This window comes from Stegostoma tigrinum, chromosome 16 (assembly GCF_030684315.1).
Source record: "Stegostoma tigrinum isolate sSteTig4 chromosome 16, sSteTig4.hap1, whole genome shotgun sequence".
Classification (NCBI taxonomy): Eukaryota; Metazoa; Chordata; class Chondrichthyes; order Orectolobiformes; family Stegostomatidae; genus Stegostoma; species Stegostoma tigrinum.
In genome coordinates, this window is record NC_081369.1 from 42251702 (window position 1) to 42271679 (window position 19978).

The 19978-nt window shown below is 39.0% G+C and overlaps 1 protein-coding gene across 3 annotated transcripts in view; it reads left to right on the forward strand.

Annotated features, from left to right (window-relative positions):
- The window catches only part of wwp2 (WW domain containing E3 ubiquitin protein ligase 2), a 220676-nt gene that overhangs the window by 156761 nt on the left and 43937 nt on the right, over window positions 1–19978 (forward strand). For 2 of the 3 annotated variants that reach the window (XR_007249090.2, XM_048546465.2), the window contains exons 11-12: window positions 13585–13639; window positions 16320–16401. Coding sequence is in view for 1 of the 3 variants with exons in the window: in XM_048546465.2 (XP_048402422.1) it covers window positions 13585–13639; window positions 16320–16401 (137 nt within the window). In the remaining 2 variants the exon portion in view is untranslated. Of the gene's footprint in view, window positions 1–13119; window positions 13303–13584; window positions 13640–16319; window positions 16402–19978 lie in introns of those variants that run through there. The other variant, XM_048546466.2, reaches the window with a different exon arrangement.

Sequence of the window (19978 nt, forward strand, 5' to 3'; positions counted from 1 at the left end):
TTACTCCCACTCACTGAGTTCCCAACATTATTGGAATGTTACTTGTATTCTCATTTGTGAAGATGGAATGAAATATATAATTAATCTGTCTGCCATCTCTCTGAATCTCCTGTATAACCTTCCCTGTTCCCCTTGATTCATCCAATATCCAAGCACCTTTGGCTTTCTTCAGCAATTGTCCCTCTGTGATGTCAGTGATATCCTTAACTACATTGATCTCCAATTCTTCCAAGTCCTGGGCTTTACTCTTGAAGTCTAGTAGGAGCCCAAGGATATCACACTTAACATGAAGTCAGTCACCCTCAAACATTTCCTTTCTGCTATCCATCCCTATACCTTCTTGCACTTTGCAGTCTTAGACTATAATTGTAAGTTTTCTGATTAATAAACTGCTGTAACTTACCTTCACCTTCTGTTGTCAGAGATAATGGGAACTGCAGATGCTGGAGAGTTCCAAGATAACAAAATGTGAGGCTGGGTGAACACAGCAGGCCAAGCAGCATCTCAGGAGCACAAAAGCTGACGTTTCGGGCCTAGACCCTTCATCAGAGAGGGGGATGGGGAGAGGGAACTGGAATAAATAGGGAGAGAGGGGGAGGCGGACCGAAGATGGAGAGTAAAGAAGATAGGTGGAGAGAGTATAGGTGGGGAGGTAGGGAGGGGATAGGTCAGTCCAAGGAAGACGGACAGGTCAAGGAGGTGGGATGAGGTTAGTAGGTAGCTGGGGGTGCGGCTTGGGGTGGGAGGAAGGGATGGGTGAGAGGAAGAACCGGTTAGGGAGGCAGAGACAGGTTGGACTGGTTTTGGGATGCAGTGGGTGGGGGGGAAGAGCTGGGCTGGTTGTGTGGTGCAGTGGGGGGAGGGGACGAACTGGGCTGGTTTAGGGATGAAGTAGGGGAAGGGGAGATTTTGAAACTGGTGAAGTCCACATTGATACCATATGGCTGCAGGGTTCCCAGGCGGAATATGAGTTGCTGTTCCTGCAACCTTCGGGTGGCATCATTGTGGCAGTGCAGGAGGCCCATGATGGACATGTCATCTAGAGAATGGGAGGGGGAGTGGAAATGGTTTGCGATTGGGAGGTGTAGTTGTTTGTTGCGAACTGAGCGGAGGTGTTCTGCAAAGCGGTCCCCAAGCCTCCGCTTGGTTTCCCCAATGTAGAGGAAGCCGCACCGGGTACAGTGGATGCAGTATACCACATTGGCAGATGTGCAGGTGAACCTCTGCTTAATATGGAATGTCATCTTGGGGCCTGGGATGGGGGTGAGGGAGGAGGTGTGGGGACAAGTGTAGCATTTCCTGCGGTTGCAGGGGAAGGTGCCGGGTGTGGTGGGGTTGGAGGGCAGTGTGGAGCGAACAAGGGAGTCACGGAGAGAGTGGTCTCTCCGGAAAGCAGACAGGGGAGGGGATGGAAAAATGTCTTGGGTGGTGGGGTCGGATTGTAAATGGCGGAAGTGTTGGAGGATGATGCGTTGTATCCGGAGGTTGGTAGGGTGGTGTGTGAGAACGAGGGGGATCCTCTTGGGGCGGTTGTGGCGGGGGCGGGGTGTGAGGGATGTGTTGCGGGAAATACGGACCACCCCCTTAGTCTGTAGGAAGTGGGAGGAGTCAAAAGAGAAGTTGTTGAGTGTGAGGATGAGTTCAGCTAGGCGGATGAGAGTGTCGGTGGAGGGGGACTGGTCGGGCCTGCGGGACAGGAAGAAGCGAAGTGCCTTGAGGCCATCTCCATGCGGAATGCATGTGTACAGGGACTGGACGTCCATGGTGAATATGAGGTGTTGGGGGCCAGGGAATTGGAAGTCCTGGTCACCTTCTGTTGTATCTGGTTTCCTAATTTGTAAACATTCCACAGCAAGCTCACTTCTTTTTCTTGTTAAATTTTCTAGTTGCGCTGTTTTACCTGTATTATTTTGTTCCCGATGTTTTATTTTGCTTTGCCTGATGCCTTTTTTAATTTGTACTAGATTTTTGGAAAAAAAGGCTTTACACCCTACAGGTCTTTTTTTTTCATTTCTTTGGCGATATTAACTAATCTAATTGGTCTTTTCTTTCTCCTTCATTCTTCTTCACACCATTCCTTTTACTGTCTTGAACTTCAAACTTGCTTTTGCCATTGCTGTTCTTGGAAAAAACATGCCTAGAGCTATCAAGCTACTTTTGCAATCACTCCCCTGTTATTTTACCTAATTATCAAAATTGTTCAAGTGGTTTTAGACACTTCAAACTTTCTTAGTGGCCAAGTACTGCTTTTCTCAATCTACCTTTGTGACAGATTTGGATATCTCACACACTGTCTTATTATGTTGCTACTGATTGACCCACTGTAATTTGTCTTCTGGATTACTCATTATTATTGACAACATTTGGTGGAGCCTTCTTGGATGGATGCCACAGTCAGTCAATTGAGGATATTGAGGACTGGTTGACTGGACATCTACTTTTGGATTTCAGTCTAAATTCAGTCTAGACAGAGACTGTAAAGATACTCTATGATGGTCACCTATATTGAGACTGGCGATAACTAAGCTGTCCAAATAATAATATATTTCATCAAAGAATCGTCAGCCAATAGAAGCGTTTACATTGGAAATTGATAGCATATAATGAACTCATTGCAAACTAATTTTCTAAACAGTATGTAATGTGAATTTTTTTCTTTAGTTCTGCTATCCATTTTCATCATATAACCTGATATGTCTCCCCTTCTGGAGCATCAGAAAAAATGTGTTACAATAAATGCAATTTGTAACTTAAAAGAAATGAATATATCTGTAACCAAAATTTAAAAAGAGAATTATAGTTTTCATCTCCACTCCCCAAGAGAATGATTTGATCTGTTATTCTTTGACTTTGTTATTTCTGATTAAAACGAATGGATTTTAATTGATAGCCTAAGTAAGGCGAGTTAGGGATCTGCAGCACAATAGTGGATTCCCACTTTGTAAGTATAATTTCAAATTGCAGTCTGAGTTATATGTTTTCCTTCAAACAGCAGGTTTTTCAAACTGTCAAGTCTGATTTTATTCAAGCTGTTTTTATCTGGCAAGACTTACTATGTGCAATAGGATTCTGCTGTGTTTACTTTTTCATGTTTGAGAAAGAAAACAATATTCAAGTTTTCTTTTAGTTTTTTTGGTTGCTACAGAACCTTTATTATAGAATAAATATTTGTGGTGGTATAGTAGACTGTGGAATGCATTGGTTGTCCAGTCTGCATTAGTGAACAAAGGAGATATTGAAACTTGTTAAAAAGTGTAGTCTGTTGAGGAAAGGCGGTTTGGTGTAATGGGTGTTGCCACTATGAGCATGATTCTATTGGGTCATGTTTTCATCCACATATGCTTAAGGTAGCAGTAGAAAATAAAAATCTGAAAGAAGTTTGGCTGGTTCTGTGTTTCTCTGCTTACAGTTTCTCAACATTTATTTTACTGGATGGAAAATTATACACTGATTACCACAATTACAAAAAGACCTGGTGATGTAAAGGTGTGAGATTGAAATTACAGCAAAAGATTTTCGGATGTGAGTGTGAAGTCGTCTTACGGCACTTGAATGGAGCTTTGATTAGATAGCAACTAGAGTACTGGATGCATTTCTGACCCTCCTACCTAGCAAAGGACGGGTAAATATCTTTAACATGTTAAGACACACTTCTGGGACAAATAGAAGTCGAACCTGGGCTCCCTAGTCCAAAGGTAGCAACACTACCATTCCACCACAAAAACCTGAATTAATTATATATCTTAAGGCACACCTAGGTTTGGAACCAGACATTTCTTGATCTTTGGTTACATATTCTGCCTCTGAACTTCACTCACTTCCAAAGGAATGATATACTTACTGTGGAAGGCAAGGTCACTGTACAAAATCTTAGGATTTGGGAGGATTTTATTCTGAGGAGAGAATGAGTAGATTGGATCTATGCTACCAAGAATTTATAGGAACTCTGGGTGATTTTACTGAAACATTTAACCTCTTAAGGCAGATGTTGGAAGGATGTTTTCTGTCACTGAGTTAAGGACTTAATCTCACAAAAAGGGATTGGCTATTTTGGATTGAGATGAGTGGAAAAAGTGTGGACCTTTGGAATTCTCTGTGCAACAGAGCCCTGGATATTCCATTGTTGAGCATATTGAAGGGAGATTCTCTTAAACTTTTGTGTATAAATGGGTATAGCGATAATGCAGGATCATGTAGTTGAGATACATTTCAATATGGTCACTGAATGTAATACAGACTCAAGTGGTCAAACAGCTAATTCTAACTCCTATTTCTTATGTTCCTAAGTTCTGATGCACGAACAAGCTGAACCCCCTTATATACACTTTGCATGTTATTTTTTTCTGCTCAGTTGTATTATGATCAATGTTGCTGAATTGTAGGTACTTTTCCCTTTAGTTTCAAAGATTTAGATGTAATTTTATTCTGTTTCTCTTTTAAATCCTTTTTATTTTAATTTTGATATACTAATTGGAAAAAAACCTCCAACAGAAGTTTGAAAGTGTTGAATTTAAGATTTATGTTACAATGCAGACGCTATGTTTCACTATCTGCTATTTTAAAGAATCATTGAAGTTTACCATGGGAAGGAGAGCATGAGTCCATTACCCTTGTGCCTTGGTGGCCAAATCACTCTTTTTGCTAATAGATTGTCTTACAAGGAGTATGGGTTGACTTGCCTTACAGTTTTATATTCTTATTTTGGGCAAAGCATTTGAAGGTGAACGTACATAGGGGGAATAATGCTCCACTGGACGCTGTGAACTTGGGCACCTTTGTAGTCATTGCCACAAGCATACACTGTTTTACTGTTTTGGTATGGCTTCTAATTAACCATTTCCACTGTCATGTTTCTCAATGGCAACTCCAGAGGGGAAAAAAATCAGTTCAGTAACCATGTTCCTTGGAGCTAGAGGGAATAAAGCTCAAGATGCTGAAAATATTTTTATAAAGCAGCATTAAATACCTCATAATTGGTTTACAGTTGTTCAAATTTATAGTTTTGCATTAAAAACATTTAAGATCTTGGATTTTGTGATAATCTGTTTGGAAATTGTTCATTCAGGGCAACCAATTTTTAAGCAACCAATTTCCTTTCTAACCTCTTTTACTTCTCCCACGTGATATTTTTAAGAAAATTAATGCTAAGTATTGGTAAACACAAGTAATTACGGGACTCCTGAGGCATATTTCTATTGCAAGCAAAGGGAAATGGAAAAATCTTATCTCATAATTCTGCATCCAGAGTTCAAATGTTGCCTCATTAATCATACATTTTGTTCAAGATACCAGATAAAAAGTTTGGGTTTGATTTCCTGAGGGAAAATTGTATTAATTTTGCATTTAATTTTTAACTCTTCTCTCTCCCAGCTATTAATTGTTAATCTCTCTTGAGAACTGGAGAAAAATAATGAAAATCCAGAAATATGAAATTGAAATCTGTTCTGACATTTACTACCCATTTGCTTGTGAAGTTGTCCTTGCCAGGAATCAAGAATCAAAATGTGACAACTTTCTGTCAAATATAAGAATTTTTTTTAACTCTTGATTTCCTCAATATTTGCCTTTGTAATTCTTCAGTGGACAAAAGCTGGGATACTGGAAAACATCCTGACTGAAAACCTTTTGGAACTTATTTATTCAGCCATGAATGTGCCAACCATACAGGCTTATGTTTCTAAGAAATATCCAAGTCTAACTGCAAAATGCCCAACATTCTTTGGTGACTTTTCCATGAAAGTTGATGTTTTCAAAATCCTATAATGCTGTAATTGAGATAACTTATTAAATGCAGCAGTGTATAGGAAACGGAAAGAACTCCAGGTCTCTATAAAGTTTCAGTGTTTCAGCACACATAAATTTCACTCAATTTTTACCTCTGGATGAATTGGGCAGTGGTTAGAGTGGGGATGTGCATATAGGCAGCGGGCACAGATGTTACTCTTAGCATATGACCTGTGCAATTCCATTTGACTGACTGGCTGCCGGTCTACATGACAAATGGAACTTCTGATACAACTCTCCAGACCTATCTGAAGTAGGGATGCACCTCTTAAAGAACTAGCACTCTCCAACTATGATGTTTGCTTGTAGAAGGCTGGGGCAGATTGCTAAAGCACAGTTAAGTGGAGTAGCTGACTTTCTGAAACCTCTGGTGGAGGAAATGAGGGTAAGGAGGGAACAGAGGTTTCCCAGAAGCTGCAAGAACGACTTAAAGGCCATAATGCAGCAACATATGACAGATCACTGCCATCTACTTCACCTTGCATTTGAGTTCAATCTAAAAAGAGGCTTCACAACCTTGTACAGCAGGGCCAAATAGAGTTTTCCATCTCTCCACAATTTCTTAGTAACATCTGATCATTTATATCAAGGGCATCCTTTGTTTACGTCAGCAAAATTCACCACTGTTACTTAAAGGTGTTTTGCCCTTATCTGCCATTCTAACTTCTGTCCTTTTCCTCTTTGTGTTCTACGTTCTACTTGGTAATTTGAGGCTCCTGCATGGCAAAACACTCCACCAAAGAGTGGATGCAGAATTTGTAATCAGCCAATTCAGAGATGTTATGATACACTGGGTTTCTTGTTTCAGAGGTATCACTGTGCCACAAGACCCCTAACTCTGTGGATGCATCGTTTCAGGCACAAGTAATCATTATCGATATGTAAACCAGAGGAATTTGCATGTGATTAAACACCTAGTATGTCCGAGCAACACTAAGTACTGACGGCAGGGTCAGTACCGGAAACATTTCGAACAGAGTGCAAGATCCTGTTCCAATAAAAACAAAAATTACTGGAGAAATTCAGCAGTTCTGGCAACATCTGTGGAGAGTTAACGTTTTGGATCCAGTGAACCTTCTTCAGAATCTCTCCAGGTGTGCTGATGAGTTCGCAGATCACACAAAACATGGGAGAATTGTAAATTCCGAGGACAGTGCAGAATATGTTGGTGGAATGATAAATAGATGGCAGATAGAATTCAATGTGAAGAAGTGTGAGGTGATGATTTGGTAACGACGAGACAGCATAAGATATAGTGTTACTCATTCTGAAGGTTTTGCAGGAGCAGAGAAACCTGTGTGTATATGTCATTAAATATAGTTGAATGGGTAGTGAGAGCAGTTAATAAAGTAGAAAGTATTCTGGGCTTCATTAATAGAGGTATGGCATTTAAGCACAGGGACATTATGATGAGCTTGTGTAGAACATTGGTTAGACCTCTGCTGAACTAATATCTACAGTTTTGGATGTCACACCGCAGGAAAGATGTGAATGCACTGGAGACAGTGAAGAAGAGATTTATGGGAATGGCTTAAGGGATGAGATGCTTCAGATTTATGAGAATGGCTCCAGGGATGAGATGCTTCGGTTGTCAGGAAAGGTTAGAGAAGTTGGAATTGTTTTTCTTTGCAACGTGACACTTAGGAAGAGATTTTACAGAGGTTTTCAAAGTCATGAGGGAACCTGAACAGAGTAGATAAGGAGAAATTATCTCTGTTTTTAAAAGAATTGAGAGACAGAGGGCACAGTTTTAAAATATTTTGCAAACGAAGCAAATGTGAGCTAAGAATTTTTTTTCATTCAAAACATAGTTAAGGTATGAAATGCACTGTCTGAAAGTGTGGTTTGATTGAGCATTTAAGAGAGCACCGAATCTTTATTTAAATAGACACAATGTGCTGGTTACAGAAAAAAGACAGGAAATTGGCACTGCTAAAATTCTTCCATAGCCACTGCAGACATGATGGTCCAAGTGACCTCTTTCTGCACCACAGTGGTCTGTGAGAGAGATGAGGAGTTCAGTTCCCAGCAAATAAGTCAGGCAGCACATGAAACATTGTAAAAGTTCCAGTTTTCTGGCTGGAAGTGTGCAGGTTTCTGATTCCCACCTGTTTTGTGCAACTTGCATGATGTCAGCACCCTGCCATCTACTTTGAAGAATGTGGTCACTTCCAAAAATGCTCAGCTAAACCCTTGAAGGGAGTACAGGTCTTTGCAACTTTTATAGAATTAGGACTACAACCATGCAAGCTTGAGAAACTGAATTAGTGGACTGATTAACGGACTGAAAAGATGACGATTTTTAAAAAGTCGCATTCCCCGAAATCAGGTCTTTCAGAGATTCATAGAAGTAGTGAAGCTTACCTGCATTGGATCAGCAGTGGTGTGATAGGGAACAAATAGTGTGGAGCTGGAGGAATACAGCAGGTCAAGCAGCATTAGAGGAGCAGGAAATTCGACGTTTCGGGTTTACACCTTTCATCAGGATTGATCAAGATTGACCTTCTGTGTTCCCCCAGCTCCACGCTGTATTGGAAACAAATATGTTGGTCTCTGTCAAGATGCAAGCATATCTATAACTTTTCCACCCTTTGAAGCATTATCCAGTACAGTCTGAACCGGCAAACTAAAACAAGCTGTCTAGCAACTTCCAAGATTTTGTAACCTACAATGTATTCTTCATAATCCCAAGCACTTAACTTGCAGGCTGGGGCATCTCAAGGGTCTCAGTATACTAAACAGCAGCCTTCCACTTTACTGAGGTTATGAAAGGAATGAAAACACTATTAGTTCATCACTTGAGTAAGAAATGAATGAAGATATGACTTTTGCAAGTAAATTCATCAGGTGTAACATTTTGTGCTTTAGTTTGCATTGTGGCTTAATAGCAGCCATATTATTATCATTGGTGTAGAAATGTTTTGAATGGTTTGTGTTCTTTCATTCAGAATGAAGGGAATGGTGAAGTTTGTAAGGTGATTTGTAATGCAGAAGGTCTCTGTACAGCCTTTGAGTACAGAAAAATGATCAGGCTACTGGAATCATTGAGTCCTAAGATCTCTTATTACGAGATCTGAAGTGGACCTTCTCCCTCCTGCTTCCTCTCCTTCAACATGGTCTAGATTTTGTAATGAGCATGACTGCCATTTTTGGCCTCCTCCAAATACACATCCCTCTAATGCCAGGTTATGCATTGCACCACATAACATTACAAAGCAAGAAACTCTTGCTAGAGTATGTTACAGACAGTTCATTGATATTGACTGAAAAGTTGAAACTCCATCTCAGCCTTTCTAGGGTGCATTCAATAATTATCCTGGTGATCTCCAAGCTACAGTGCTAAGTTATACCTGGTACTAAAACAGTTTTGGGTTAAGGAGGGGTGTTTATAGCCATCTCTGTGGAGATTAATCCCCTTCTCCAGTAGCCATCTATTACATTCTGAAAGTGTAGAATTTTAGAGGATTGTTGTGTGCAGAATAAATGATATCATTACCTAGGTATTGACATACATGATGTTTTTATAATTTTCTACTAATTGAATATGTTAGATTTTTCCATTGATGGTTCCAGTTGGTGGAGTTCTGGTGTCCCAATCGCACTGTGTGCAGCTAATTAAATTTTGAAGTTGAGAAAATAAAGCCGCTAGTGATAGTCTTGAGATTTCTCCAGTTGGCTTTTGAGGTCAAAAGCAAAAGTGTTCTACTGATCAATCTTGGTAGATGCCAAGTCAGCAATCTGTTTGTGTCCTTTGTTGTAGATTGGAAGCACCAGCAACAACAATACTAAGGCTGTAATGAATTTGAGAGCCCCTGTCAAAATACAGTCTGTGTATCTGGCAGGCAGTAGATTTTGTTGTAGAAGCCTACAGATGTCTATGATAACCTGATTGGAAAACGTAGCCCCCATTGAACACTGCTGTTCCACTGGTTTCAAGAAAGTGCCTGGCTTGGGCACACCTAATAGGAGGGTTACTTCACATCTGCAGCTTTCAAAGATTCCTTGCTACTTGTTTAGGCAGCTATTTCTGTTGTATTTCCTCTTTCAATTTTTCTTTTCTGCATATGAAACTAAGCATAAATAAACCCAAAATTAAGAAAAAGGGATGCTAATGCAGAATAAATGGGCAAAAAAAATATAGAATCTGCATACTTCCCCAGAAAACCATGCCAGTAATAGACAACCAAAGATAATAGGAACTGCAGATGCTGGATAATCCGAGATAACAAGGTGTGGAGCTGGATGCACGCAGCAGGCCAAGCAGCATCTTAGGGGCAAGAAAACTGATGTTGCGGGCCTAGATCCTGTCTCCAACAGGAGGGAGTCTAGACATCTCCTCATTACTATCTACACCTGGGAAACCCTTGAATAGAAACTGAATTGGACCAGCCATTTATATACCGTAGCTACAACAAACTTGGAATTCTGTGATGAAAACTCACAACTCACTCTCTGAGTTCTGTTCACCATTGACAAGGCACAATCAGAATAGAACAAGGCACAATGACAGACCACTCTCCACTTGACTGCATGAGTGCAGCTAAAAACTACTGTAAAGGCTCAAAACCATCCTGTACAAAGCGCCATGTTTGATTGGCATCCCATCCACCACCTATAATTCACTGTCTCCAGTAGTGGCATGTTGCAACAACCCACCAAATCTTCTTAGACAGCACCTTCCAAACCTGCAATCCTGACCAATCAGAAGCACAGGGACAACAGATACACCTCCAAATTGCACCCTATACTAACTGAGGACTATATTGCTGTATCTGCAGTGGTACCAGATAAAACTCCTGGAGCTTTCTTCATAACACAATTGTGGATGTTCAAGGAGATGGCACACCACCACCACCTTAAGGACAACAGGAATGGGTAGCAAATACAGAACTTGCTGATGATGCTCACACCTTAGGATTTAATTCTTAAAAAGATAATAACTCAGTCTTGCCATCCAATAAACTGCAACTAAGTGCCCTATTTAAGTACATATACAGTGGACCTGATAAGCCATTCCCCCTATAGTTCAGTGGTAGATTAAAGCTGCCCAAAACTTGTCTCATTTTCAATTAAAATTGGACCTGGGTCCTCAATATATAATAGATGTATATCTATTTATGAAGCTCTGACAGTCTGAGGGACCAACTTTTCTGAATCAAAAACTGAGATTTAAATCATGATGGCAGGAAAATGTTTGAGATGGAGCACTAAAAGCCAGAAACAAATTTTTTTAAAGTTTTGCAACAAACTTTAATTTTATGCAGTATCCAGCAAAAAAACTAAATACCATGTACTTAGGAACACTAAAGGCAACATTTTCTTCTAGGACACGTAAACAACTGAATAATCTTTTGAAATCAGTTGCTGTATTATCAGTTAGGTTCTCAACCAATATTTACCACACATCAAGATACAGACCATGTTGACAGTACATAAAATTAATTAGAACTCTCATTGAGAAATGTGACAAAGAATTTTTTTCAGCTTGAAATGGAAATATTTTCAATGATATACTTCATACTTAATTAACTGCAAATGGAAGTTTGTGATTTGGATATGCCACATTCTAAGAACCATGTTTGGTATTTACTCCAAGCAGTTTCTTCAGTTTGCAACATGAATTTATAGAGAGCATACACCAATCAGAAGTTTCATGGATGTCACCATTTAATTCTGTCAATGGTAGAATTGCTTTGGCAGATTGTTGTGGATAATAAACCTTCTACAGGGTGTCTTCATGTAGTTTATACTTGGAAATCATGATGTAAGTGAAAATACTTTAAGTGAAGCATTAATTCCCTGAGGAATTAATGTTAAAACCAGAATTAGGTTCCATTGCTTTCCTTATCAGAGAAACAAAGTCAAAACTTTATTTCTGTACCCTCTAAATTGCAACACAGTATTTTAACGACCTGATTTCTGTATTGGTAAATGAAATAACAATTAACCTAAAGTAAATATGAAAGTGTTAAAGAAAAATTTAGCATTCTACTGATAGTATATTACTAAACTAGAGTACTTTCTAAGTATTTTGCCTAGGACATTTCCCCATCATTCTACATATGAGATATAATGGAAAGAGTAACAATATGCTGTGAATATTTTATCTTTCAATTTATTGAAACACTTTTTTTTATAATTAAATTTATATTTTTTGTTCCTGTTATCCCTAAATTCTTTCCCTAATGTCATGGTTGAGTATTCTTGATTTGTCAAATGCCATTTGAATCTGTATTGTGTTTCCCTCTGTACAAGAAAACTCATGGTGATTGACTAGACTGTAATTCAGTTGGTCAAAAGATTAAACCTACTTTCCCGACTGATATCTGAGCACTAAACAAGTGCCAATTGAGAGTGTCAAATCTGAGTGATCCTCAAAGCAGCCCATGAAATCCCAAATTGGAGATCTAAGTGGGAGACAAGCAGTCAAATGTTTCAGCAACAAAACCAACCCCACCAATTCTTCTAAGCTGTTTAGGTAAACCAGTGAGAAGTCCGCACTGCATTAGGGGATACTTTGGCCGAGTGGTATTATTGCTGGACTGCTAATCTGGAGACTAAGGTAATGTTCCAGGGCCCCAGATTCAAATGTAATTGAATGGCAGTGAGGTGGTTGCTCTGCCCCAACCAAGCTGTGCAGCTTACAGTAAAGTAAACTGCTCGTGACTAATGTTTTGGCAAACGCTGGAATTTGAATTCAATAAAAATTTGGAATTGAGAGTCTAACAATGACCATAAGCCCATTGTCAATTGTTGGAAAAACCTATCTGGTTCGTTAATGTCATTTAGGGAAGGAATCTCTCATCCTTACCTGGTCTGGCCTATGTGTGACTGCAGACCTGTAGCAATGTAGTTCACTCTTAACTGCCCTCTAGGCATTTAGGGGTGGGCAATAAATGCTGGCCTAGACAGTGACCTCCTCATCTGTGAATTAATTTTAAAAAGTTTGATATGTTATGGAAGCTTTTATCTAGTGTGCTGGAATTAAGTTGGGCATTTCAGTATTCATGATTTAAATGATATTACTGTAGGATATTTGTAAAAACAGTGCAAATGGCTCATCCTAGACCAATGCCAAGTACTTGTGGTGCAACACTGTGCTACTAATGTAAATACCAAAACATTAGTCATGATCAGTTTCCTTTACTCTGAGCTGCACAGCTTGTTTGGGGCAGAGCAGCCACCTCATTGCCATTCATTTACATTCAGAATAAAGGTGCTTTTGTGAGCATGAATAAAACATTCATAGTGGGGAAGGGCGTCTGTCTGGAAAGAACATGAATGTCCCCTTAGTTATAATTTACATAGCAGCATACTGCTTACATTAACAGCATATTGAGAAAGGTTGAACACACACTGCAGGCAGGAAGCTTGGGCGTACACATCATGCAGTAATGATTTCATTAGAACAGCCTGTGATTTCTGTGTGTAGATCTTGGAGAGAAGGGGAGAGACGCACAGCAGCACGGTGCAATTTCAACTGACTGAGCCAACAGTATCAGTCAAAGCATTAGGACAGTTAGTGTTCTATAACTGATCTATGAAAAAGTTTTAAATTAGTTGGCTAAATCTTCTTATACTGTATTGTAGAGGTGTGATTGCTTTGGAAAACTCAGCTTTCATTACATGCATTTGAAAGATGAAGATTTCTGCAGCTACTAAATTTGAAGAATTGATTAAAAAAGAAGAGACCAGTTGGGAGATACTCAAAAAAAACACTATGATGTGATAAAGTGGTCTTAATATCTTAACCATTCTGTCGAGTAACAATGTGCCGGATTTCTATTTTTTTTGTTATAGCCATCTGGAATCTCTACTGACAATGATGCTCTTGGTCCTTTGCTTGCTGGCTGGGGTAAGTAATAGTGCTTATTACTTCATTAGGCTGAACTTCTTTTCAATTCTGTTTTGGATTAAATTGATGAATTTTGTAGCAGTGATTGCAACTTATGCCAGCAATTGTAAACCCCCAGAAGCATTTTGTATTGTTTAATTGTTACATAAATGTTCTGAAATTCAGTGAAGTAGTTTCGTATTCTGTTGCAGAGTACTTGATTTCTCTGCTAAAAATGTGTTTTCTGTCCTGCTTTTCATATATTTAGTAATTCAGCGACAGCAGGCAAGCCATGTGGTCATGAATTATTTAGTGAAAGTTACTATAAGGATTCTGCTTTGCTTTTCATTTCAGCATTTTCAATTTTTTTTGTTTTATATGCTATTTTAATGGGAACTGTTTATTTGGTGCATAAATTATATATACCCATATGAAGTGAAGTGCAAAAGAAAAACTAAATTGCATCTCTGCAAGAAAAATTCAAATGCTTTGTCATTCATTAAGAAGGACGTGCATCAGTAGCCTTAATCCTTTATTGATATGTATTGATATATTGACACCATAGCACAATTTTCCAAAGACACATTAATAGACAAGATATTTTGTTATTGCTTTTCCTGGCTTTTCTTTTAATGTTGTGCAGTTTGGTTGGCATTGAACGTCAAGTGAATTTACTGACCCCATGCATTGTTAGTTGCTGCTGCTGCTTGAGGGTATTAGCAGGCAGATCAGAAGTGTTTAATGTCCAATCACGTATTTTTAAAGTTCTCAATCTTGACTCCTGAAAGTTTCAGCTAGCTGATGTAGTTTGGAGATGATTGTCATTTTGATAGGGACAGCCTTTTGAAGTTTACTTGGGAACTTCTCAAACCCTGACACAACAGAAATGAGATATGATCTTGGACTAAGAGAATCTTCCAAGTCAATATGGAGAATATTTGTGAATGGATGTCTATTTTAATAATCTATGAGGCATACTACAATTCAAGGCAACTGCTAGTTTATCACTCTGACATAATGCGATGAACCACTTAGGACTTGGGCTCTTCCTAAAGCACGTACTCCAAGAATATCAATTTCCTGATGCCCACCCCCGTACTTTGTAAATTCCCTACAAAATAGGTGCACTTGGCCCTCCCAGCTTAGTAGGGACCACTTGCTTTGATTTTATTTCAAACATTGCTGTCTTTTTCAGTATGAAAGAGCAAAAGAATCATATTATTGTCTGCTGAATGACATGCAAACTTTATAAGTAGCTCCTTGTTGATAATTGACAAAACAAGTAAATTGCCTTACCTTAATTTGTCTCTAAAGTAGTGATTTCTCATTTTGTGATTGGGAATTTTCTAGTCCGTAATAGTGCTGTTTTAGTGAATTGGCAACAGGAGATATGATTTAAGTAGGGTACACTGCCGAGTATCGTTGTATTTTTCTTTCAATTTTCCCGTAAAATCTGGGACGTCTTAGCTCTGATACATCCAGCAGTTCAGCTGTAAGCTGACAGCGATTAGCCTAAATAAACCTCAGCACTTTTATAGGATTTCAGTACTTCCACCTTTTTACAAAAATCTTCATATATATATAGTTTTGAGGAAGAATGAATGATTACGGCAACTTTAAAGATGACTGTAAAGTTCATAAATGTTTGTATCTTTCGGTAGTCATTTTTCTGATTTACATTTGGAGTTGATTTGCTTTAATTAAAAGCATGAGGGTTTGTAAATATTGAATACATTTTAACTTCATTGAACAATAGATCATTGAGATGGATGACAGAATTTTATTAGTGAGTAGGCTGAACCATATATCAGTTTAACTTGGTTGTTTCTCTCAAAGCCAAATACGTGTGTTCCACGACACTAGAAAATCAGAAAGTGGATGGCAGGACAGCTCTCTTGCTTGCAGCAAAAGAAAAGTAATAATTCAATCATTTGCTGGGCTTAGTAAAAGTTGTTGAATTTCCCATGATTTTTCTTATGATCCTCAAAGTAGACATTTGGCTTTGTATCTGATAAATTCCCCATTTTCTCATTATGATAAAGAACAGTTTTATTTAAAGGAAACTATTGGACCTTCAGGTGGTACAGGAGACATAAGTATCAGCTGTGAATTATCTATAATGGCAGGAAAAATGCATTTTTGAGACTTTTAAACATTGATTTTCCTCATGCATTTCTTCCTTCAAACCCTATTGCCTGAATCAATCTTTCAGAAGATAAGAATTTCAGAAGCACAGCCTCAAATAGTTAAGTTTTAAACCTCACTGACTCTAAGCACCTGTGATTCAGTGAAACAGCTGGCAAGAGATTCAATTTTTCACACTGTGAGGCCGACAGGTTTTATTTCCTCTGAGGTGGGGCATAATACCTGAAAGCCAACTGTGACAATTTTTGTGATAATGGACAATGTTGGACATTGGCCTGTACTGGGACTTCAACTCATGGCTCTCAATATCGCTAATAACATGTGACAGTCTTTACTGCTGCTTTACTGTCCCATTCCCAGATAAAGTAAAAATTGCCCATTGACTTGCCACTTGATTAGACTTTCCGATGTTGCACTGTATTCCCCAGACCATTTAGCATTGTTTGTAATTGTGTAGTTGGAAATGAATACAGAAGGAGAGAATCCACTGAGTGACTTTTTTTTTAATATTTGTGCTACCAGATTAATAAAATGTCTGATCTTTGCCTTTCCACAGAGAAGCGGCAAGATAATGGGCGAGTCTATTTTGTTAATCATAATACACGGACAACTCAGTGGGAGGACCCAAGAACCCAAGGGTAAGCATAGCTAATATTTTAAAGTTTTGAAATAAGTGGACTTAATAATGAGATATCTCATGCTGGGGAAATCTGTTTCAAAGGTATTTCATTTTCAAGAATTTTATTTCCACTGCAGCAAAGTATCCTGTCAGTCTGGATTTATCTAATTAAGACTTATATAAAATATAATATAAATCAGTCGTTAAGATTTGCAGCATTTTATCTGATTGTACATTCGGAAATATATGAACAGCATGCTAAACATTTTGATCACCGTCGCATTGAGAACAATTTTTTTCTTTCTGGCATAATTAAATCATACTGTGAATTTGTTTTTTCTTTTCTCTCACTTTTTTTGAGTTTTTCAATTTTTCCTATTATTGAGGTGAAGTCATAATTACTTCAATTTTTCAGATTTTCACTCGGTCATATTTAATTTTGCAGAATTGAAGCTAAATATAAAAGAGGTTTAGTAGTTCATTGCATAAGAGTTCACCTGTGAATGCATTTTGATCTTTAAATTTATTCATATCATGTTTATATTCCGTAGCTTTACTGATTCTGTACCTGCAATCAATGTTGTATAAATTTAGTGCCAAGTACTTTAGGGCATGGAGCAAAAGAAACCAAATGGATAATCTTCACCAGGCTGAACCTGAGCACCTCCTGGCACATGGCTATAAGCAGCACTAAGCATTTCTGAGAAACTGATTATGTGTCTCATCTCTGACAACCATAGAATGTGTGTGCACTGAGAGAGACTAATGAACAACAGAGTAACAGATATTAAGAATAAAATGTAAATTCTCATCCTATACCTTCTCTGAATATGCAAGGAACCTGGATTAATTGGAACCATTGCTAACTGAATAGATAATTGGGCACATTTTTAACAAACATCCGTGCAGTTTTAAAAATTATTTATGAAATCAACTCGTCTACTTTACTAAGTCATGCAAAATGCATACATAAGTATTTTTTGCATTTGAGTGTTAATCTGTGTCACTTCTGTTCCATTATTACCACCACTAATCTTCATAACAACTAATGCTATTGTTCATAACATACTTAATTTAGCATACGCTACATGTTTCTAATTAGTTGCAGTAAACTCTGTGGGAATGAAATGGAGAATTTAATTGGCTGTCACACTGAATCTTGCATTACTGCATCAGGAGAATTTAGTTCAGTTCAGATCTGAATTATAGTTGACCACTCTTTTTTGGTTAGAATGGAAACTTTAGTATGTAACTAACATATACCAAAGACAAAAGTAGGGAATATCCAAGTAAATCCTGAAAGAAGACAGGTTAACCATCCTTTGAGAATATAATAATAGAGATATTAATCTGTGTTGCACACAGAGTCAAGAATTCACTAATATAAAATTTTGAATTTTAGTGCATTTTAAGAACTGTGAATAAACAACTTGAGTCTACATTTAGATTTACCACTGAATAAAAAATAGTTTGCATTCACCAGCTTTGTGCTGCTTTAACATCATAGGTATATCTCAAAACTTCTTCACAGGCGATAGACACAAAAACAAAGTTGCTGGAAAAGCTCAGCAGGTCAGGCAATAGACTATTTTTGAAATTGAGGCACTGTTATACCCCATTTATAAATTCAACTTATTTCTTACAGTGGTTTCCTAAATGTAACATCACAAAGTGTTAATTTTAATAAAAGTTTTAATTTTCAGTTTAGTTGATGCAACCTATTTAACCATAGCACACATTTAAAAACGGAGTTCTCAAGGGATTTTGTTTTGCCCTCAGTTATAGTAATACTCATAAGCTTCTTACCTAAAGACCAGGGGATCAAGTGTTGTGGATTTTTTTTTGTTCTTTCATGTGACTGTTGCTGACCAGTTCAGCATTTGTTGCCCATCCCTAGCCCTTGATTGGTTTTCCATGCCATTTATAGGGCAATTAAGAGACAACTACATTGCTGTGGTAACAAGCTGATCACAATTGGCATCAGGAACCTGGTTTAGGAATAGACTTGGCCAGGATTTCTATCCTGACTGCTATCCTGTAGCATTTCTTGGAAGTACCTTATACAGCAGGTGGAAATGTGCCATTTTTTAAAGATTAAATCATGTGTCAGTCTTATGAATGAAGGCCAGAATTACTGATGGACCTATATGCAATCAAGGAGTCAATTCTTAGATCAGAAAGAGAGATATGAGGACAATTGATGAGAAAAATGGTAATACCAACACTGTATCAGGGCATTAGTCTTAATAAATTGCTGTTTTTGTTTGCTAAACTAATATTGTCTTGTCAAAAATGTTTGTTCTGTGATCACATAAGCGATTGCAAATCTCGTCACCAGCGCTCTTTAGATAATTATGTCAGTTTTGTTGTATTAATTCATGATGCTTGCTGTATTGTTATTCCATGACATTTTTATTAACCAAAGCACTATTAAGTCTGCATAGAATTTTGCATAACTTAGAATCATAGAATCCCCACAGTGCGGTAGCAGGCCATTTGGCCCATTGAGTAATTGGGCTGCAGGGTTCCCAAGCGGAATATGAGTTGCTGTTCCTGCAACCTTCGGGTGGCATCATTGTGGCACTGCAGGAGGCCCATGATGGACATGTCATCTAAAGAATGGGAGGGGGAGTGGAAATGGTTTGTGACTGGGAGGTGCAGTTGTTTATTGTGAACCGAGCGGAGGTGTTCTGCAAAGCGGTCCCCAAGCCTCCGCTTGGTTTCAACACCTCCGCTCGGTTCGCAATAAACAACTGCACCTCCCAGTGGCAAAACATTTCAACTCCCCCTCCCATTCCTCAGACGACATGTCCATCATGGGCCTCCTGCAGTGCCACAATGATGCCACCCGAAGGTTGCAGGAACAGCAACTCATATTCCGCCTGGGAACCCTGCAGGCCAATGGTATCAATGTGGACTTCACCAGCTTCAAAATCTCCCCTTCCTCCACTGCATCCCAAAACCAGCCCAGTTCGTCCCCTCCCCCCACTGCACCACACAACCAGCCCAGCTCTTCCCCTCCACCCACTGAATCCCAAAACCAGCCCAGCCTGTCTCTGCCTCCCTAACCTGTTCTTCCTCTCACCCATCCCTTCCTCCCACCCCAAGCCGCACCTCCATCTCCTACCTACTAACCTCATCCCACCTCCTTGACCTGTCCGTCTTCCCTGGACTGACCTATCCCCTCCCTACCTCCCCACCTATACTCTCCTCTCCAACTATCTTCTTTACTCTCCATCTTCGGTCTGCCTCCCCCTCTCTTCCTATTTATTCCAGAACCCTCACCCCATCCCCCTCTCTGATGAAGGGTCTAGGCCCGAAACGTCAGCTTTTGTGCTCCTGAGATGCTGCTGGGCCTGCTGTATTCATCCAGCCTCGCATTTTATTATCCTCCTACATTATTCCTGTAATCCTGCATTTTCCATGGCTAAACCACCTACTCAGCACTCTGGGCAATTTAGCATGAACAATCCACCTAACCTGCAAATCTTTGGACTCTGGAAGGAAACTGTAGCACCCAGAGGAAACCCATACAGACACAGGGAGAATGTTAAAACTCCACACACACAGTTGCTGAAGGCTGGAATCGAGCTCGG